Below are 24,165 nucleotides of genomic sequence, written 5' to 3'. Positions count from 1 at the left end.
TGTGTCACTAATAAAACAAATTCAAAAAGGCCCAAATACACCTGCACATGTGGTTATTAGTTAAATTTTATTTGCCGTCACTTTCTGACAGGAGCTACATTCTTTTGTGTGAGACTGGAATTAAATCACTTCCATCACTTTGAAACACTTTGGCCATCCTGTTCATACTGCAATGATGAATCGTTTTCTTCAGCAAAAGGAACTAAATTAGCACTAATTTCCAATAATTTTGAAAGTTGATTTTTTTTTTATTTATTACAGACTTCTAATTAATCGTTGAGATCCTGTTTTGACTTGATCTTTGCATAATTCTTCATATTGCACCATACATGACTTCAGTCCACGTTTAAACTGTTCAGCTCGTTTTCAGTATTTGGATCATGTGTAAGAAAATTACTTTGCTATTTACTAGCCATTTGAAACCCTTCTTTAATTAATCCTGCAGTTGAATGGAACTTCTTCATCATCATCACTTTTTTCTTTTTCATTGAGATTCTTAAGGACAGCTTCTATTATTTTGTTATCACTAACAGCCTTGTCAACCATCTATTCTTCAATATCTGCAGACGAAAAATCATCAAATCCTTCTCCACCAACTGCATGTGCTAATCTGATGATATTGGGATATTCAGTTGTATGCAAAGGTACAGAATTTTTCTTTGTCACACATTCTGGCCAAGTAGCTTTCCAGCATGCATTTAAAGTTGATGGTTTCAATTCTGATAATGCCAACTTAGCAAGTTTGATACAATCCAAAATAGAAAATTTCTTCCCCGCATCAATAACTGTTAGTAAATTATTATTATTATTATTACATGACACCTCCTGGAAGTCCAAAGACTCATTGAGGGAGAGCACCTACTCTACCACTCTCTCTGTCTCCACCACTCAATACACCAACTACAACAAATCGCATCTACCATCATCATTATCCTTATCTGATTTATCCAAAATGTATTGGAATGTTCTTGTAGTAAGTTTTGAAGGTAGGTGGCAGAAAACAAAATTCCACATTCAAGTGTTCTAACACAGGATGGCCAGGCTCATTGTCTATAATCAATAAAACTTTAAAGCCCTTATTTTTTTTCCATCAAATAGCATTTAACTTATGGAACAAAACATTGATGGAACCATTCATTAAAAATTTCTTTTGTAACCCAGCTTTTTTTGCCTGCCGTCCAGTGCACTGTAACATGTGAAAATCCACACCTTTTATTGCCTGTGGTCTTAAGGATCAATTAATTAGTAATGGTTTTAATATACAATCTCCTGAAGATTTGCTGCAAAATAATAGTCACATGATCCTTAGCTGCTTTAAAGCCACCAACATCATTTTGTGATTTCGCTATATAAGTTCTATTTGGCATTTTTTTTCCAAAAAAAGGCAGTTCTCATCTGCATTCCAAACTTGATCAGGAATGTAGCCACCATTTCAATAATTTTAGATAGTTTTGAAAGAACCTGTGCCTGCAGAAAAATCACAGTTGTTGTTTGATGTGGTTGGCTCCTTCTCTTGAATCAGTTTGTACAACTGTAATGTATTCTGGTTGATGTCATTTCTGTCTAAAGGTGTTCCTTTTTGTGAGAAATCTTCTATCCACATCACTAAGTCTTTTCCCATCTTCACTTTTATAATGTCTCTTGTATACGATGGCAGCTTGGCCCTAATTTTGTTCCATAAAGAACATATTTTCTGATGGCTTCTTCATTTTTCTTAATTGTTCTCATAATAGTTTTGTTGTGTCCAAAATATTTCCCTAAGGATGCTGAACCTTCTCCAGTTCTAAACGATCTAAAATTTGGATCTTAGTTTTCTAAAGAAATAGCTTTTCTTTTCTTCTTCTTCTGTCTAACTGAATTATCTGACGGCGTGATTAGTGAGGTAATGTTACAAAAATATCTGAAAATAATCAATTAATTTTACTAGTTTGATATTACGCATACAAAACTTCAAAATTTAATATATACCTGTATATCTCTATTGCACAAACAAAACTTTCATGAACAAAACACACAAGACGTGTAAACGTTTTGAATCGTAAACAAGAAAAGATTGTTTAGCAAACAGCTTAACTCCTTCCGAGCAGCTTTATATAAGCAGGCCTCCTGTAACAGACCAACTTAACTTCGCGGAATCAGCATAGCACTCTTCTGCTTCAAGGAAGCAGAAGGTGCTTTGCCAACGGCAAATGAATATAACGGATAATCTATCGGCTTAACTTTAGGGAATTGTAATTACAAAAAATTGATCTTTTTTGTTGTCGTCACAATTATCTACATTCTATAGCGTAGAGTAATCCCTGATGTTTAAAACATTGAGGGGAAGGGTCCCCAAAATTCAAGTTTAAGTACATACGATAATTATAATGGAAATACTCTTTTTAACAGAACTGAATTCAAACAGAAATTTTAAAAACAAGTGCCATTTGAACCATGTTAAATAAAAATATATCATGTAAAAATTCTATTTTTACAAGATATATTTTTTAAAAATATTTTTTACACGATTTATTTGGTTAATTGCCAAATAAATGTGTTCTCTACATATGCATTAATTTTAGCTGTTTCCATGGATTCACAATTTACATGTTTCAAAGCTTAAAAATCCAGAACACAGATGAATCAGATTGCTGATAATATTTCCTCAACAGAATGAAAATTTATGGTTATCAAAATAAAAAAGTGAAATCTCTTAAGAAAAATACAAATTTCATTTACTTTCTTGAAAGGAGCACTTCAGGCCACATATTAATAATGTAAGTTTGTCACAATACTCACGTTTGCTGCTGCTGTTTGTTGCTCACTCCTTACAGCACTTGATAACCTTAGTATCATGGCATTTTGTTTGAAAACTTTTCAGCATTATAATTGTGAGAGGAGGAGGACAGCAGAATTTAGAATATTCAATATCTGTATTTAAGTTTCGTAGATCTGGAAAATGCATATGACAAGGTTCCTAGAAAAAAGCTTTTCAAAGCACTGCATTTGTGTGTAGTGAATGGAACATTATACAGAGCAGTACATAGTCTATATTTAAGGTGTCAGTCAGCAGTTAGAATTGAAGAAAATACAAGAAGGTTTGATGTTAAATCAGGGATATGCCAAGGTCACACATTATCTCCACTCTTATTCATCATCTACATGGATCACATTATGAAAGAAAGTGGCATTAGGCCTGCTATTAGAATTGGAGATTTCAAACTTAGCTCTTTACTTTATGCAGATGATGTACTGCTAAACACATCTAATGCAAGTCTTCAGGATTCTCTAACCAAACTGAATAACAGCTGTTACAAATTTAGCATGAAAATCAGCAATGAAAAGAAAACTATGGAAATAGGCAGGCATATAGAAAACTTCAACTGCATTCTGAATGGAGATCCTATAGAACAAGTAAAATATTTTAGCTATTTAGGTACAGTTTTTAGTGAAGATGGCAAGTTAAATCTGGAAATAGGTAAAGCTGGTATGGTGAGTAGCCAGCTGAATAATAAACTTATATGGAATAAGAGAAATGAGCCAAAACACCAAACTAGCAGTATACAAGAGTGTTCAAACCTGTTTTAAGTTATGGATCTGAGAGTTAGGTTTGAATCAATCCACGTAGACCTTGATCTTCCTCTAGGTCTCTTTACTCTCCTCTTGGCATCAAATACCTATTTTCCTCATCCATCCTATTCAAGTGGTCATACCACCTTAGATTAGCTCTGCTGACACATTCTTCAATGCTAATAATGTTCCTTTCTAATAATATCTTCATTTTTAATATGATTGTGCCATTCATGCATCAGTTCACTTCTCTAATTTTTCTCGGAACCCTCATAGGTCTCTAGTCTTTGATCAAGCACTTTATTTCTAACCTCTCAGAAGTGCCTTAGAAGCACGAAAGTTCGATATGACAATCTCTAAGTGCTCACAAGTAATAGATCGATTTGGAGGAAAATTGTGATAGGAGATTAATAATAATGTGAACTTAATCATGTACTTCTGTCATTGTAACCTGAATACCCCTTGAAGGTATATATCAGGAAATTAATGAAGATGAATATTTGACGTCTTAATTTTTTAGAATAAAGTATGCAACAAATAATTACATACTTGAAATATGTAAAAGATGCATAATTTAAAAATTCTTCTGACAGGAAAAAATGGCATGAAGAAACTGAATTGGTATGGTAATTTAACATCATAAATTGAGGAGCTTTGTCAATTGATCTTAATGAATTAGATGTGTTTTAGTCTTTGTAGGAGTAACATCTTCGAGTAATATGCAATACAGTAAATTCTCGATTTAAGGGACTATTAGGGACTGAGGGTTGTCCGTAAAATCAAAAGTCTGTTAAATCGCAAATCTTAGGAATAGTATTGAAAATAAAACACTTTCAGTATAGTATTAATATATTTTAATGAGAACATTTTTATGTAAATACCATTTTACTGAGGATTGGACTTGAAAAAAGCATCAAATTTCAGTTGCTTTCCACTTGTATATGTTTCTTAATACTTAATGATCGAAATTGCCAAAAATGTTCATAATAAGCAATCATTTCTGGATCTGAAGATGCACCTATGAACGAGATGATTTTGTCCACATGTTCTCATGTTCTCTAACCACCGATAGTTTCGAACCAGCTGGAACCACTTCTTCTTCCTTGTTGTCAACCTCCTGATTGCCCCATAGACCATCTTCCGCAATCTCTTTCTGGCTGAGAATCTGGTACCCTGGGTCACCTTCATCGATGTCTAGCCATTGTTCAGTGTCATTCTCATTGACATTATCACCAGCTTGCATCCAAGTTTCACGGAAATCAGAGGTTTGAAAACCTCTGAAATCATATTCTGGTTCACTGTTCAGTAACTTGGTCCAGCCATTAGCCAATGTTGTTTTCTTTATCTCCCTCCAAGTGGCAGCAAAATTAAAGATGGCAGAGTTGATTTTGTATGTGCGCAAATTTTGAATGTGAAGAGTACGAACTATTGCGAGTATGCATGAAATATCATGGATATATGCAAATGTATCCAAAGACACAAGTTATAAACACTATTGATCACTTCCAATTAACCATCGTATTATTTATTTTTTTTACTAATTATTTCATTATCTCTATTTATTTGTCAAATTATGTCCGTTGAATCGAGATCCGTAAATCGAGATTTTACTGTATTACTTTTTTGTGCCTTAATATTATTTAAAATGAGTTAGTCACTGGGATGTATAGCACTCGATTGCTTGTCTGGAAAGGGAAATATAAGAATATTTCTGGGATCATACTCAGCCTGTGGTGAAGCATGTGATAAATGCAAAACAACCATCAGCAAATCTGTATTTGACTTCATAAAGGTCAACTGCAGAAAAAACTCCCCTTTCCAAATGGAAGCTATGCCTCCTGGTCCCTTCCTAAGACCATTAGATGCAACTTCTACTCATCTGTGCTTCCATTTTTCATCTAGATGGTACCACTATTACAGCACCTGAAGCCAAAGCTGACCTCCTGGCATTACTCTTTTCCTGCAACTCCTGCATAGATACCAATACAGCTCACCTCTTACCATATTGGAATGTGATCATTCCTTCTGGTTCTGATGCATCTGTCTAGTTGTGCTCCAGAGTTAACCTGATTTGTATCATCTCTACAAGCTGACATTTATCCAAATGTGTGAAAACAAGAATATATTCAACATTATATAAGTCAAGTGGATATTAAGTCCAACATTATTTCAAAGCTGAATACAGAAACTATAAAAGTTTCATACAGAAATTTGATTGCTGTATATGGCTTTGAAATAATGTTGGATTTAATATCCACTTGATTTATATAATTTTGCATCACCAAAATAAAGCCTTCTGGCTCTTTATTTTAGTAAATATTCAACCTTTTCCAAAAAAAAAAGGAGAAGTCTGCTGTCAAACTACCAATCAGTTGTATTCTATATTATAATCTTGACTCTTTCCCAGAGCACTTCAGATGAGTTCTCCTCACTAGTCTCCAAAAGATCATCCATACTGATGTATCTTCTGTGAATCCACTATGAATTACTGACATCCAATCTAGTGGGATGTTGCCTGTCTTGGAAAGTTTCAGAGTCCCAGTCTTACTTTGGCTCATACTAGCTGATAGTCTGTACCACAGTCTGTTTCAGGACAAGTGTGCACATCTGAGATGCTTGTCTTCCACTGTTGGAGAGCCAGAATGTAATCAATCTTGATGCCTTGACCTATCATTGTTAGATGTCCAAGTAGGTCCATTGTGAGTGTTTCTGGAAGTAGGTATTGGTAATAACTAATCTGTTTGCATGGGCAAATTCTAACAGCCTTTTGTGTTCACACAAAACATGCCACACTCGAGCCTAATTCATGCTCTTTCCCACTTTTGCATTAAAGTCCCTTAAGATGAAAAGTACATCCCTCCTTCATAGTCAGCCCAAACCAATCTAGGTTTTCATGGAAAACTCTCTCTTTATCAGGGTGGGGTGGTGTATTTGGGTCATATCACAATTGACAATGGGTAAGAAGAGCCTTTAATCTAATACAAAGTATCTTGCCATTAACAGGATTATAACCAAGAAGAGCTCGTGCCTAAACTTTCCTCAGCACAGCTACTACATGATGCTTTGAGTCACCTCTTAAATAAACAACTAGCTTACCATCTTATCTTTGGAAATGACTTTCTCCATTCCCTCTTGCATCTGTAATTCCCAGGATGTCAATTTTATATCTCTCCATCTCTTTACAGAATATCAAAAGTAGTCATCTATAGACCCTATCCATTCCATGTCCCTAAGTAAAGTTCACCTCTAAGGTTAATCCCATACCTTGTGTATTCCTTGTTCACAGTAACACTGACTTAGGATGGAGACTGTAATATACATCTTTAACAGTACCCTCAGCCTAAGCCTCTCAATGCGGCTCTGATTATTCTGTGCAGTAGCCAATGCAGCATGAGTTGTTATTATAAGGAACAACCATTATTAGGATTTTGGAGTGAAGTTACTGCATGAAAAAAAGTGTTAGGGTTGCAGAAGCCCTATAGGTGAGGCAAATACCTGGGATAGAAAGCAGACTACCACTGCATAAGACCAAAAGAAATAATAAAATAAGAAAGATTCATCTCTAGCTCTTGAATACTCTAATAGCATTGGAGAGAAGGAGCAAGAAGAAAAGAAAGAAGCCTAAAGACCTGTCTGCAAATAATATAACTAATGTATATTACATGACATAAGGCCAGCACCAGGTACCTCAAGTTTGCTACTCCTGTATGTCATTTTCCGCTGCACTTCAGTTTGTTTCAAAATATGTGATTGTCTGTGAAAATACTAGTGGTGGTGGTAAGCAGTAGATGGCGCTGGTGTAGATGGTGACAGAGATGTAGAGTAGGCACCCTCCCTGGAGGTGTCGTAATAATATGCTTAGGGAATGAGCATATTTGTGTTGCCATAAGATATATATATATATATATATATATAGATAGGCATTAATAATTATAGAAACTGAAATAACATTTTTAATGTTCTGATTATTAGGAAGAGAAAAATTGCAAGGAAGATGAATATGGATATCTAAAGGTAAGAAAGACTATTTCACTTATTTTTATGTGTTGTTGGAGTAGTTTACTGATTTACTTATTTGATTAACACAGAACAGAGTATTCCTATTTGAATATTAAAAACTGCACTGCACTTACAGGTTATCAGTAGTAGGGCTGTTTTTGTATAGGATAGGACAACTAATCTACATGGTGGAATAATGTTGGAACCCAGCTTTATAAAACTTAATACTGGCCTCATCTTTCTGTTCCACTAGTTCATTGTTTTCCAATTTCCTTCATTTCTTTTACATTCAGTGTGTTTGCATGAGATATTTGCAGTCATGTTGAATATCATGGGGAGACTCAGCGTATCTTCATTTTAAGAGAATAGTTCTAAAATGGTTAGCAGGTGACTGACTAATAGTCGTCACCATTAGGGCCGAAGCTAATGGTGATATTTTAGGAAGCTTCTGAATCAGTTAGCAAATCTTGCTGCTGATGTGCTTGGAAGAAGTTTTAGCCCTTTAACTACTGAGAACATATTATTACGGGCTCGGAAACACACTCCTGCCTTGCTGAGCCCATATATGGTTGTAAATAATGTATTGTAAATAATAGTGCTCTTTATATATTTTGATTGATTTCTACATAAATTAAGTAATTTGCATATTCAAGTGGACACCCCTTGATTTTGCAAATTTTTTAAAACACTATTATCGCCATTTTTTTGAGTAAAGAAGCGTATATCAAGAATGCATGATGCTGTCTGGACTTCTTACTTCAGTAAGAATTTTAATTGATTTTATTTATAAATTTTTTGCAAAATTAATTCAGCGCATGGGACAATGGCAGAGTATAAAATCAGCAGTTAAAGGGTTAATAATGGTGGGCACTGTCAAGACCACAGTTTGCAAAGGGATTGGGTGAAATTCTCAGTGTGTGTGTGTAGAGAAACAGCAACAAGTCCATTACTGTATATTCCATATTTCTTCTAATTTCATCTGATCATAAATAATGACAGCAAAAAGCCCAAGGAAAGAAAAGATTCATGAGAAATACTCATTTTACTTTTCACTGTTTTACACACATTTCTTAATGATGCACTTTGGGCTATTAGAATATTAGAACAATTTAGACTATAATAAATTTAGTTTAATCCTTTATCCAAGTGTGAGCAAACAAAGTTTGCGCCTGAAAGTATCTTCAGGACTGGGGTAAAGTGATACAACACCGGGCAACTCGTTGCAAAGGTGGAGCAAGCTAACATTACTCCTATCTCAGTATCTCCCATAATGCAAAACACATCTCCTTGCAGATATGTATAATGTTATGCATTAAGGGAAGGACCACTATCCGGACTAGTTTCACCTTTTAATAAAAAGGTGGCAACTCCTGTAGGTAGAGATGACCTTGCTAATGCTTCTGCCTGGTATCTCCACTTGGGCCTGGCTCCCACTGAAGAGACCTCAATAAAGGTCGAAACTAGTGGTAGTGGCCCTTCCCTTAATGCATCACATTATACATACCCGCAAGGAGATGTGTTTTGCATTATGGGAGATACTGAGATAGGAGTGATGTTAGCTTGATCCACCTTTGCAATGAGTTGCCTGGTGTTGTACCACCTTACCCTAGTCCTGAAGATACTTTCAGGTGCAAACTTTGTTTGCTCACACTTGGATAAAGGATTAAACTAAATTTATTATAGTCTAACCAAGTGAAAAATAAACTTTCAACAATTTAGACTGTCTTCTTTTTTTGATCGTCCTTGTCAAAAAATCTTAATTGAAAGCAGTCACATTCATTTATTTCTTCCTCTCATAATGCCACTAAATATTCTTATCTTTGATTTTTTTCAATAACTTCCCTAACAGTAAAGTTCATACTCCTTGGGAATTTTATTGTGCAGGCCCAGTTGTCTTTTCTTTTCTAACTCCAATGATACATTTGTTTTCACCAATCATCTAAGATTGTTCACATACCTGTCACAGTACCATATAATCCTAATTCCTTCAAACATTCTTCCTCACAAATGATCCTAAGTATAAATAATCAGATTACATCCTAGCATTGATTATTTCTTCTCTCATGCACAAAACTCACTATGGATATATACAGGGTATCCCATAAGTCCCAAGATGTTGAAAATTCATAGCAATCACTAAAATTGGTATACTAGAGTGCAGTTTGCATGAAAGTGAATCCCAAGGAGGAGGAGGATTTTTTTAGTGGGGAGAATAATTTTAGTTCAAATTTTCACCAATGGAGGGTGAAAGCAGCGATGACAGTCAGAATAGCATTGAAAACTTGTTTAATCATATCCAGAAAACCTATTATATATCATTACAGTAATCGTTCAATAAGTCTGCTAGCAAAAGCAATTACATTCTGCAAGTGGGTGAGAATACCATTTACAGACTCATGGAGCATATCTGGGTGGATGCAAGCAACTTCACTGCAAATAGCATCTTTTAATCCACTAAGGAAGATGGGCTGCTCAGGTACACTCGGGACTTTAAATATCTCCACAGCCAAAAATCTACTGGTGTAGATTTTTGACAATGACAGATGTAGTGAAACCACACCAAACAGTGAGTCGCGGTGAATGCAATGGCTTCTCTGTGTAGGTGTGTGGATTGTCCCATGCCCAAATTCAAGTTATGCATTTAACTGTCCCATTCGTGGTATCACTTGGTAACAGCTGGTGAAAAAATTACAGCTTTGTATCGATACGAGTTGTTTAATACATCACAAAGGATGCAGAATATGGACGTTTTTGCTATGCGTATGATTCTTGCAGCTTTCCTTGCGCTGCTTACACTGCTTGTTGATTGCAATACCGCAGCGCTGGAATGGGCTTCAAATGACACTGGTCTGCCAGTGCTAGGGAGGCTGACAAATTTCCAGTTTCGTCGAAAAGTCGTATTAGATACTGTAGTCTGGCAAGAGTGATAGGACCTCAACCTTTCTTCATTCTTTTCCAAGTTTGAAACTTTCATGAAGCTTCCGATTCCCCACTTACATAAAACAACTTCACTAACAATGCCTTATCCACCAATATAAGAATCACATCAACAGATTTATCACTAAAATAATTCTGTTTGCCCAATGACTGGGAATTTGCACGCATTCATTATGAGCTGCCAGGGGTACACCCTGCATTTTATAAAACTCATTTGATGCATTTGCAAATGAGGCATGTTGCACAGCATCCTCTATCAGTTTGAACTAAATTTTTTCTCCCCACCCCCAAAAAAAAAAAAAAATCCCCTTCCTTGCGATTCATTTTCATGCAAACCACACTCTAATATACAATTTTTTTGCTGTTTTTTTGAAATATTAAAATATTTTGGGACTTATGGAACACTGTGTACTTTTGTAATATTTTAATTATTAAGCACAGAATTTTCACCCAATTATCAAGAGCATCTTCAGTTTGACTCAAAAAGTAGAACTGGAAGACTGAGTGATGAAACATGTGAGCTGCACACATTATGCAACTTGAAGCAAGAGACTTCATAAACTATTGCCTGTGGAATGTGTGGACAAGTATTTCCCATAATAGGAATAATTTTATTACTAATTATATGAAGAGCCAAAGGCTTCAATTCAGCGACGTGAAATTATTTAAGTTAAGGGATATTACATCCCATATTGTTTCATAGCCGAATAAGAAACTCAGAGTTTCATGTCGAATATAGAAACTATATAAAGTAATTAGTAATTACTAAATTAGTAATTTATTAGGACACCTTCTTGGCAATTTTTGTAGCAGGGTATGTAAGTTCTGTTCGCTACAAACTTGGTATTAACTAGATCTGCCTGCTCACTGATGAGACCTCAATAAAGGTTGAAACCGGTTTGGGTAGTGACCTCTCATAATGTAGAACAGTAATACAGCTCCTAGGAGCTGGGTTTCACATTATGAGTAAATACCAAAAACAGTGATCGGAGCTTGCTCCACCCTTGCTATGAGTTGCATTACCAAATGGATTATGTGTTGCACTATCCAGGTATTTGCTTATGCTTGGACTCGCCGAACTTTATATAGTTTCTGTATTCGGCATGAAACTCTCTGAGTTTCTTATTCGACTGTGAAACAATATGGGATGTAATATCCCTTAACTTAAATAATTGGAATAATTTTAATTCATTACTATTGTTCAGATGTGACCATTGTTGTACGGTTTCGCAACTTTCTTTATATAAGCATTGCATAAGATAGTTACTTTTGTGAAGGACCGTTAATCCTTCTTCAAAGGAAGTATTTGGTGTCTGGTGGAGATAGTATGTTCTGTAAGTCCCAATTGTTCAGGCTCTTGGAATTTAAAGTAATCTATGTTCATCATACGTATAGCTACAAATTTACTAGTTTGGCCAAAATATGATAACCCACATTGGCAATGAATTTAATAGACTTTGAGGTATGCCAAAGATGGAAGTTCATGCTTTTTCTCACCAGCATAATTTTAAAAAATTGGGCAGTGTTAAAACTTTGGTACATCGAGCATACTACATACTATCTCTGCTATATTGAAATGCTGCTCTCTTAGGAAATCGCATCAAATCTAACTTCCTTGCTAATGGCTTTATGAAATCTTATGTCAATAAAAACATCGATAGTTATAGAGTTTCCCTGTCATCTTGATAGTGATACAAAGGTGGTCTGTCGTGTTAATATTCCATATGTTAAAGGTGTCTCTGAAGATATAGACAAACTACTTAGATCTGCTGGCCTACAAGTGTCCATTTGCCCTATCAACGAGATTCCCACTTTTCTAGTCTCTGCTAATGATAAACTTCTGCCTTTGACCCACTTTGGAGTGTATCAAATTCCTTGTCAGGTAGATTATCATATTTTAGCCAAACAGGTGGATTGACGGCCATATAGACTACTCTAATTCCACAAACCAGAACAGTCAGCCAGTCAGGACTTGTGGAATATGGTATTACCACCAGACATCAAATCTTTTGTAAGAAAATTAAGGTTCTCCATAAAAGTAATAATCTCTTAGAATGCCTATATAAAGAAAGTTATGAAACCTTGCTGCATCATCTGAATCTAAATAGAAATGATTGACTTAAATTATCTCTTATTAGAAAGTTTTCTTCAAGTTCCAGAATTTTTTTTTTTTTTTTTTTTTTTTTAATCTCTTGTTAAAGTTATTTTCTTAGAACCTTAATGTATTTAGACCATGTCTCTCTACATCATGTACGTGCAGCTTGCATGTTTTCATTGTTCAATTGACGTTTATGCTCTATATGCATAATTTGATAGTCATGCTTTATCATGTCTTATGTTCAGATTCGTCAAGTTATCTGAAGACCACATATCATGAAAAGTTAGTAAATTACATCATTGAAGCATTTGTAGAAAATCATTAACATCTTACATCAACAGCTAAGAAAGTCAGTGCAAAAATAAATGTTTTAAAAGCAGTACTGTTTATGGCCAATAGTTAGCAAGAAATAAGCAACAAGACCATTCAAAACTTTTGCTCACTCTGATTTTAAGCATATTATCATGGATATGCAAGACATAGCCAGTAGCGAAAATGACATTCCATTAGAAGTAAACCATATTAGAAACTGCGAAGAGTTTGCACCCATTGACAAGTCTTCAATGTTGCAATAAAAAAAGATTTTGAGAGTAGTCTTGGAGCATATTGCATCAAAGCATCAGAAGACATCAGAAGAATATGAAAGAGGATGACACTCAAGCTCGAAGTAGTATTTTACAACTATATTTGACATAGGAAGGCAATCCCACATCTGCACTAGAAAGGGTGCTGATTTTGTTCAATTACAGTCAGTCAAAAAAGTCAGCAGGCTACACTCGATCATTTCCTAGATCATTAACTACTAAGAGCTGCATGTTTAATAAATAAATTATTTTTATGGTAAGTATTTTAGTTTAAAGCCAGTTGTTTATAAACTCAATATATTCTCAATCATCTGAGCAGCTCTCAGATGTGAACTGTAGACTAAAATACACAAAGATTATTGAAAAGAAAATGAAAGAGTTTGAGAACAGAAATCAAACCTTGGAGATTCAGTGGCAAACTCTGAAGGAAACATTGATTGATTCTGCCAGAGAGGCATGTGGTGAGGTTGTGTGCAAGGATAAAAAAATCAGAACTCCCTGGTGGACACAGGAAGTTAAAGAGGCAGTGAAGGAAAAGAAGAAAGCATATCAAAAGTTCCTGGCAAATAAGTCAGCTTTTACTCTTACAGAATACAGAGACAAATGTAAGAAAGCTAAACAGTGTGTAAAACTAGCTAAACAAAAGTCATGGGAGGACTTTGGCAAGAATATAGAAAATAAATATCAAGAAGGTGGCAAAATATTCTGGAGGTTGTTGAAGAAGCTTAGGAATGGAGGAAAGAGTGCTGTAAAAGGAATTAGAGATGATAAAGGTGAAATGAAAACAGGAGAAAAAGATATCCTTGAAGTATGGAGTAATTACTTTGAAAAACTGCTAAATGAAACAAGCAGTGATGACAGCACAGTGATAAAAAACACTGATCAGGCATGCAGTCAGGAATACATATCCATACTTGAAGTAGAAAAAGCCATAAAAGGCTTGAAATGTGGAAAGGCAGCAGGAGTAGATGATATTCGACCAGAAATGCTGAAGTATGGTGGTATAAGAGTCTTACAGTGGCTGCACTGCATAGTTCAGAAAGCCTGGACAGAGGGACGAATTCCCGATGATTGGAGTAGAGCTCTCATAGTACCCATATATAAAAAGGGAAATAAAACTGAATGTGAGAATTACAGAGGTATTTCCCTACTGAGTGTTCCTGGCAAGATCTATGCAAGTATACTTGAGAAACGGTTGAGAAGAATTGTGGAAGAAAAGCTTGGTGAAGAACAAGCTGGATTCAGGCCAAACAGAGGCTGTCAGGATCAGATCTTCACTTTACGACAAATAGTCGAGAAAGCATGGGAATATAACAAAGATCTGTATTTAAGTTTTGTCGATTTGGAAAAGACATATGACAAGGTGCCAAGAGAGACGCTATTCAATACGCTGCAGTTATATGGTGTCAATGGGGCATTATATCAAGCAATACTTAGTCTTTATTTGAGTTGTGAGTCAGCAGTTAGAATTGAAGGAAGTACAGGAAGATGGTTTAATGTTAAATCTGGTGTGAGACAAGGATGTACATTATCCCCTCTGTTATTCATTATCTATATGGATCACATTATGAAGGAATGTGGTATTAAACCTGATATCAAAATTGGAGATGTTAATGTCAGCTCTTTGCTTTATGCGGATGATGTTATACTTCTAAATAAATCCGCTACAAGTCTGCAAGATTCTCTGACTAAATTGAATAGCTGTTGTAATAGATATGGTATGAAGGTAAGCAATAAAAAGACAAAGACAATGAAAATAGGCAGAATCATTGAAAATGTCAACTGTGTTGTGAATGGAGAACCTGTGGAACAAGTAAAACATTTCAGCTACTTAGGCACAATTTTTACTGAAGATGGTAAACTAAATATAGAAATAGACAACAGAATCAGCAAAGCTGGTATCGTGGGAAGACAATTGAATAAATTCATATGGAATAAGAAAGAAATTAGTCGGAACACTAAATTAGCTGTATACAAGACTGTGTTCAAACCAATTTTAACTTATGGATCTGAGAGCTGGGTCAGAAGTAAAACACTTGACCAAAGACTAGAGACCGCAGATATGAGAGTCCTGAGAAAGATTAGAGGCGTGAACAGATGGCATCAATGGCAATATCATATTAAAAATGAGGATATTAGGAAAGAACTTGACATTGTCACCATCCAGGAATGCCTTAGCAGAGCTAATCTCAGATGGTATGGTCACTTAAATAGAATGGGAGAGGAAAGATTAGCAAAACAAGTGTTCTCTGCCAGGTTGGCAGGAAGACCAAGATATAGGTGGATTGATACGATACAAAGTGCCTTAGACGATAGAAATATAAGATCTGATAATGTTGGAGTCTTGACAAGTAACAGACTGATTTGGAGGAAAATTGTAGATAGGAAGTTAGTAATGATGTAATTTTTTCATGTAGTACTGTCATATCCTGTACACCCCTTGAGGGTACATGGCAGGAATTTGATGATGATGATGAACTGATGATATATTCTCAATATATGAAAAATCTAAGCTCATCTTTTATCTTATGTACATATCATGTTTTGTTATGTTATTCCTGATGTGGCCCATTTAACTGAATCCATTGGTATGAATTAATCATATAAATTGGAGATCAAATTAATTTTACATCCGACTAAGAACTCATTTAGGAGGAAAGTTTAATTATTAATCCAAATTAACTAAAAATTATGATCTGAAATGTAATAGGTATTCGGTGTAATAACAATTTAAAAAAAAAAAAATAGAACAACAATAATAGATTTCATAAGCGAGAAAGAATTCCTCATGCTAGTCACGATACAGTAGATATAAAATACACGTAAAAATTGTTTGACTGATAAGACTTTCCCAAGTTTATGATGGGGAAATCAAATAACTTCACTGCATATACTTTTACTAAAAATTATAGAATATGATTCAAATACTCCAATATATTTCATCCACCATTACATGGACATCATCAGGAAGACAGACTGTTAACTACATTCAAAACATGAATCACAATAATAAGTCATAAATCATGCATATATTAGTTCTTGTCTCCATCACAACTAAAGTATGTATATATATATATAATATTACACTCTTATTAGAGTTCAAGGGATCAATTGTAGAAAGTTGCAAAGATAAAAAAAAATAATAATTTAAATAATTATTAATTTAAAAAAACAACTTATGAACAGATAATAGTGATCACTTTCCCAAACCTTGGATATTGACATGCAGTCGTATGTGGTGAGGTTTGGACAATTTATATCTTTCAAGGAAAAGACGATTAGATTTGAACTTGCTAGACTGAAGTTTGTTTGGTTCCCAAAGAACTTTCTGCCTAGTGGCAGTTGCATGAGAAGCAAGATCAGACTTGTCAGATTCAACAAACGTAATATAGTTTTAATGGATGTTCTTGAATGCTAATCAAGGCAGAATAGCCAGTCTGTACAAAATAACAAAGATGACATGAGAATTGATAGACACCTGATAAGGAAAGCACTGATGATATATCCTTTGTAGATGATACAAAGGAAGACAGTTTGTGAACTGGTTTGAAAGAAGCCTGTAGATTGAATTTATGAAAAATCCTTGCTGTTTGTTCCAAGCTTCCTTTAAGGGTAGGATATTGAAATTCTTTTCTTTGCAATGGATTATAGTCTGGTAGAAGAATGATAATTACCAGTAAATTTTTGAATGGTAGTTTGTTGTATCCATTACATATCAGATTGCTTTTAATTTTATTTCATCTAACAAAAGGGAATCAGAAGAGTGGATCATATGAGCTCTATGTACAAGACTCTTAATAATACTCATTTTCTGGGATTGAATAATGATGGGAGGACGAGTGAATGTATCTGCCAGTAAAGGTTGGCTGCTGATAAAACTGTGAAAATTCAACATAACCTGTGGGATTACAAATTATTAAGATTTCCAAAAAAGGTTAGTTGGTTATTGGATTTACATTCAATAGTGAACTGAATACTGGAGTACAAGGAGTTTATTTTCTATAGAAATTAAAGTAATTCTAGCTCAGAGTGGGACCAGACTGCAAATAAATCAACAAAACATAACCATATATGATGCTGAGGAAATACAGTGTCAAAGAGTTATATTTCTAGATGCTCTATAAAATCATCAGTGTTGACTGATGAGATAGGACTGCTCATTGCATCCTTCTATTTGTTTGAACAACTTATTATGCCATGTAAACTAGCCAACAACAACAAAGAGGTCCCCTCCACCACTTTGTAAATTCACCAAGAAAAAATTGATGGTGAATTTACAAAGTGGTGGAGGGGATCTCTCAATGCAGGTACTGGCCAATTTCATTGTTCCTCTTTTAATTGTATTCAAAATTTTATTTTTTCTTTGCTTTTCTTCCTGTATCTTTTGCTCTACCTTCCTTCTCCTGAGAAAATCTGATGAAGCTAGGGATCTTGGAGTGTTAATAGATTGGAAATTGAAGTTCAGGGGCCTACCATCTACAAAGAATACATTACCATCTATTTCTTTACCTAGTACCTGTCTGTAAAATTGCACAGTTGCCAACTCAACAGCAGTTGTTGATACTCAGGAAGATTTTGGCCAAAACATCAGCAACATTTCCTACTTCTCCTGAGGCTTTTCTCCTGAGAGAAATTGATGAGGCTAGGGATCTTGGAGTGTTAATAGATAGGAAGTTGAAGTTCAGGGGCCATGTAGCAAAGATTGCAAATACAACTCAGAAGATAATTGCAGTGCTGATTGCAATTATCGCAAATATGAAATAACGTTCACATGTTATTTTGCCTCCTTACAAGGCCTTGTAAGACCTCACTTGGACTATTGTGTGCAGATCTGGTCTCCTGGTTTTTGTTGCGATTCTGATATATTGGAGAGTGTACAAAGAAGAGTGTTAAAAACAGATTCAAAATTTGCAGACACCAGCAAACAGGTGAAAGTGGGATGATATGATTGAGACCTACAAACTTTTGGAAGGGTCATAAAGGATTTCAATCAATGGAATTTTTCAATTTATGGAGGGTGGAGAAAGGGCAAGAGGGCATCATTGGAAGCTGAGAATGAAAGCTGCCAAGAAGGGTGTGAGGGCTAGATTTTTCCCTCAAAGGGTGGTGCGTTATTGGAATGGATTGCCATTGGATATTGTGAGTGCAAGCAGTGTGAATGAATTCAAGAATTCAAGCTGGTGTGTAGTATGTGGCCTCCCTCGATGAGTTTCTAACTCCCTGGAGGTCTCTCTTAATAATAATAATTTCTTCCAGACCACCATCACTGGGATCCACCGCCCTGCTGCTGTGTTTACCATGCAGTGCAACCTGTGGACATCTGGAAAGGAGGATCCTAGTAGTCTTGCACTACTACCAGGATTTGGCCTCTGCTTTGGCAGGATGGGTTGTCCTGGATGGTCTCCAGGATCTGCCAGCTAGTGGGCTAGTCTGCAAGGGTCAACAGAGCTGCAGTAAGTCTCTCACCCCATGGTTCAGGGTTGGAATCCAAGGCTTTTTGTGGTGCTGGTATAGTGTGTGGGGTTGCCTTTGTGTTCCACTCTCAAGCACAGTCAGTGGGCATTCATGTGTGGCTCTGTGGTGGGTGGGTGGGAAGCTCTGGTGCCAAAAAAAGCTTCTAGCATGAATTCTTCATCCTCAAATATTTCAGGGGTCCTAACAAAGTATTGATACTGTAGATACAGCATTTGTTAATAGTGGTAAGAAACAAAAGATATGTGATACTAGTATAAGTGTACCCAGTATTTCTGATCATCCACGTAACAAGTGAAAAGCTAATAGGAATAATATCACCCTTCTTTCAAAAGGGTTTACAAGGACTGGCAGGATCTCTTAAAACTGTTAAGAAATTACGTGCTGGTGATATCCTTGTGGAGACATTATGTCAGCAACATTCTGAGAAATTGCAGAGACAACATTAGTGGGTGGAATACCAGTCACGTTAACATCTCATCAAACATTCAATTCTTGTAGAGGAGTAATATCAGAATGGGATCTCAGCAATGTTTCTGATGAGGAGATAATATTCAAAGCTTAAAGATCAGGGAGTGAGGTGTAAGCTGCATCCTGATACATAGGGATGGTCACCTGGTTCCAAACAGGAACATCATCCTTACTTTTGATACACCTAAGCCTCCAGCATCTGTAAAAGTAGCATTTCTCAACTGTCCCATTAAAGTGCACATTCCTAATCCACTAAGATGCTTTAAATGGCAGAAATATATGGTCATGCTTAAACTGCCTGTTGTGCTCTACCACCTGTGCGTGATGTAGAGCATAATAACAAATCTTGCTCTGCAAAAAAAGCTAAATGTGTCAACTATCAGGAAGATCACCCAGCTTACTCCTATGCATGTCAGAAGTGGAAAGATGAAAAAGAAATGAAAAAAATAAAAACAGAACAAGAGATATGTCATCATGTCATCTTCCTTATACCCTCTTTTACCTTGCGGTGTCGAGGGTCCATTGATCATCGGACCTCACTCCGTTTACAGGATAAGGTGGTCAGCCTTATGCCCCGCTGTATCCTATGGCCTGTAGTGTTGAGTTCTCAAGGCCAGTTTTGCCTGCTTTGCGGGATGAAAAACCCCAGAATAAACTGGGATAAAAACCCTGCTGTCCATGCCCAAGACTGGCTAACTTGGCTATGGCTGAGGAAGATCCTTCAAGCTCCTCACGTCTCCGACAGGAATCGAACCTAGGACACTCCTTCCCCAGGCATATTGTTGCGAAGCGCATAGCCACTAGGCTAACCGCGCGGACAACAAAAGATATCAGGATGCATAAAGTAAGTTAACCACCACTATACCTGTTCTGAGATCCTCTTATGCCTCTGGTGACATTTTCTTAGCCACACACCTGATAATTTCACCATACCTGAACTTTATGATCATGAGTGTATCTCTGTTGAGCACATCAGTCGCATGACCTACGGTCCTACTGCAGAGACGAAACTCCAAAAATGGTTCTATTCAATAGGGAACCCACTTGTCAAAAAAAAATTATGGCAAGGATAATCGCTTAAAGATAACCCACCAGACATCCCCAAAGAAAAAAATGGGTACTTTGGTATCCACTGAAAGTAAATTAAACTTGCCAACTGACCATGACACATCAAATGTATTGAATATTTTACTGGAAGTGGACACTGGCCATCCATTCTTCCCCAAAACAATTGATAAGTATAAACCTGACGAAGCCCTCAACCTCCTGAAAACCAGACAAGTCTATAAAGCCAACAACAAAACAACAGGAAAATTTTTACAGTGGAACTGTTGTGGGTATTGCTAGAATATTGATGATATCAAGCTTTTTGCTGCAGAAACACAACCCTTTCTGTATACAGGAAACATATTTAAAACCCAATGAGGATCCTACCATTGTACACAAGGACAACTGGAGGTAGTCATGCTCATGGAGAAGTAGCTATCCTAGTGGGCAGTCACACTCCTTTCCATCATGTCCATAATACTGCTCTGGAAGCCATAACGATTCGCCTATCTGTGGGATGCCTTATTACAGTATGGTGAATTTATTTACTACAGAGTGCTGAATATAATGTTGGAGGTTTAATGGATTTTTTACAACACTCAGAAAGGATTAAAAAGAATTTAATACTCCCTATATTTCGTCCTCGTCACTAGGTCATCAACGGGGAATACAAAAATAACTAATGTAACATAACACAAATATCATACAATACTAAGCCCAACCACGTGGGTGACACTAAAGTCCTATCTACGTGGAGCGCCCTCTAAGGGCGGTTGTAGGTTGCCTGCAATATAAAGTAGGATCTCTGGTGATGAGTGTTTCCCAAATTTTCGGAAGCTTAATGCAACCGTATTTATTAAGATTTGGTTGATTTCTAAGAGCTGCTGCTGCTTCCAAGAATAGTCTCTCTTTCTTGAATTTGCTGTGATGGAGCATGGTGGTTTTCTTCCATGATACTCTGTGGGTGGTGTCCAAGACATGGTCAGCCAAGCCTGAATGACCATAGTTGTGTTTACAGATGTAAGACTTGTGTTCCTCTAGGCGGATGGATGCTGATCTGCCTGTCTGTCCAAAGTATGCCAGCTTACAGGAAGAGGGTACTTTATAAACTCCAGGCAGAGAAAGAGAGGAGGGAGCTGATCTTTCGTAGAACGGATAAGGGTAGTAAGTTTGTGGTAGGGCTTATATGCTGTGTGTAGGTTGTACTTTTTTAGAATCTTGGCTATTTTCGGATGTGCCATGGATGTAGGTTATGGTGACGGCATTTTTAAATTCTTGTTGACGAGAAGGACCGGGAATGGGAGAGGAACTGATTATTTTTTTGATACTGTGATCGCTGTAGCCATTGGAGAGGAAAGTGTTGTGTATGTAGTTAAGCTCAGTAGTGAGGCTGGTTCCACTTTGGTCGATTCTCTCTGGCATTTCGGAAACCTTCGCACAGAAAGAATTTCAAAAAATATAACAACCTGATTAAAGACAAACCACAACCACAAATTTAACTGCTCCAGACAGTAGTAAACCTCTCTTCCAAAAGGCTCAATGATGATGCCATCAGCGCACTTAGCCTCAGCCGTAATTTTGCTGTCGCTCTGAAGGAAGTGCCGGTGCTTGATGTAATGGTTATGATCGGTCGCTTACCGTCGGAGATAGCCAACATCCTTGCTCATTCGCCTCCAAAAAGTAATTTATCGTATGCCCAACGCACTGCTCTCCTGAAATTATGGAAAGAATAAAGTATCGTCATCACCAGAGCGGATAAGGGTAATACCACAGCCGTTCTTAATACCAGTGAATACAATCGCAAAATGAATATTATCCTCCACGATTGCGCTACCTACATCCCGCTAGAACACGACCCCACAAAAACACAAGTTAAAAAATTAAAAATCTTACTTAAAAAAGTATCTTCCTGTCCCCCCCGACATCATGAAAAAACTTAAACCTTTCCGCTCCCGTCCCCACCAAATTTACGGCTTACCAAAAATCCACAAACCCAATTCCTCACTCAGACCTATAGTAGATGCCACCAATGCATCTTGCTACAGACTGTCTAAACAGCTGGCCAACTCTCTGACCCCCCCCCCCCCTCACTGGAAGGTCCTCTTCCTATATAAAAAAACTCGACCCACTTTAAAGCCCTCATAGAAAATTTAACCTTGAATAAAGCAGACATATTGGTAAGCTTTGATATCTCCTCTTTGTTTACTAATATTCCCTTAACTGACACCTTATCTCTCTCTTACAAAAAAAATTTTCCCTTCTGACATCTTAGATCTCTTTTCCTTTGCCATTAACTCTGGGTATTTTTCTTGCAAGAACAAAATCTTCAAGCAGATAGAGGGAACTGCCATGGGTTCCCCCCCCTCTCTCCTCCCCCCTTGCCAGTTTCTATAGGAAGATTTTCAAAAACGAGCCATAGACCCAGCCCCACTCAAACCTTCTATCTGGCTAAGATATGTAGATGATGTGTTCTCTATTTGGCCACATGGCCCAGACACATTAGACTCCTTCCTCAGTCATCTCAATAGCCTACATCCAAGAATCCAGTTTACTATTGAAAAGGAAAAGAACAGTTGTTTACCCTTCCTAGACACCTTAGTCACACGCCTGCCTAATGATACACTTGCCTTCACTGTATACAGAAAACCCACACACACAGGCAGATACATTCACAAACTCTCACACCACCACCCCTCTCAACAATATGGCATTATTAAAACTCTTATCAAGAGAGCCCACAATCTTTCTGCCCTATCTACTGAGCTTAACTACATACACAACACTTTCCTCTCCAATGGCTACAGTAATCACAGTATCAAAAAAATAATCATTCCCGGTCCTTCTCATCAACAAGAATTTAAAAATGCCATCACCATACCCTACATCCGTGGCACATCCGAAAAATTAGCCAAGATTCTAAAAAAGTACAACCTACACACAGCATATAAGCCCTACCACAAACTTGCTACCCTTATCCGTTCTACAAAAGATCAGCTCCCTCCTCTCTCTCTCTGCCTGGAGTTTACAAAGTACCCTCTTCCTGTAAGCTGGCATACTTTGGACAGACAGGCAGATCAGCATCCATCCGCCTAGAGGAACACAAGTCTTACATCTGTAAACACAACTATGATCATTCAGGCTTGGCTGACCATGTCTTGGACACCACCCACAGAGTATCATGGAAGAAACCACCATGCTCCATCACAGCAAATTCAAGAAAGAGAGACTATTCTTAGAAGCAGCAGCAGCTCTTAGAAATCAACGAAATCTTAATAAATACAGTTGCATTAAGCTTCCGAAAATTTGGGAAACACTCATCACCAGAGATCCTACTTTATATTCCAGGCCACCTACAACCGCCCTTAGAGGGCGCTCCACCTAGATAGGACTTTAGTGTCACTCACGTGGTTGGGCTTAGTATTGTATGATATTTGTGTTATGTTACATTAGTTATTTTTGTATTCCCTGTTGATGTCCTAGTGACTAGGACGAAATATAGGAAGTATTAAATTCTTTTTAATCCTTTCTGAGTGTTGTAAAAAATCCATTAAACCTACAACATTGTCTTCACAGCACTTAAGCCTCTATACACGTACAGAGTGCTGAGTTAAATCAATCTTGATAACCTTATTGATTATATCCTGTTGAGTGGTCAAAATACTTTGTGGGGTAGTGCCAACACAAATAGATGAGATCAAATCATTGAATGAATCCTTGACGATAATGACCTCTCCCTTTGAATAATAAACTCAATACTTTCTTCCATATGCCTCCCAGCTCATATTCTGCAATCGATCTTGCAATCTATTCCCTTTCCATTCTTCGTTGCTCATGTGGGATGTCAAAGAGAACATACAATGGCATCTCGCTAATCCAAACTGTGGTTTAGAAGAAAAAAAAGTTTTATTTATTACATATTATTATTTTGTGTACTATTATTTTTGATTAATAATTATTATTTTAACTATTATTATTTATTTTATTATTATTAAAGTTTTTTTTGGCACT

General features: G+C 36.6%; 1 protein-coding gene across 2 annotated transcripts in view; it reads left to right on the top strand.

Annotated features, from left to right (window-relative positions):
- LOC150102038 (uncharacterized) overlaps window positions 1–24,165 on the top strand; it is a 266,372-nt gene that overhangs the window by 51,498 nt on the left and 190,709 nt on the right. For both annotated transcript variants that reach the window (XM_090400132.1, XM_090400133.1), the window contains exon 5: window positions 7,522–7,563. In XM_090400132.1, coding sequence (XP_090256258.1) covers window positions 7,522–7,563 — 42 coding nt within the window. The remainder of the gene's footprint in view (window positions 1–7,521; window positions 7,564–24,165) is intronic.

Source organism: Typopeltis vanoorti, chromosome 11 (genome assembly GCF_054136105.1).
Source record: "Typopeltis vanoorti isolate ZY-2024b chromosome 11, IOZ_Tvanoo_1.0, whole genome shotgun sequence".
Classification (NCBI taxonomy): Eukaryota; Metazoa; Arthropoda; class Arachnida; order Uropygi; family Thelyphonidae; genus Typopeltis; species Typopeltis vanoorti.
The sequence above is the reverse complement of the archived record's forward strand: the minus strand, read 5'-3'. Positions and strand labels throughout refer to the sequence as shown.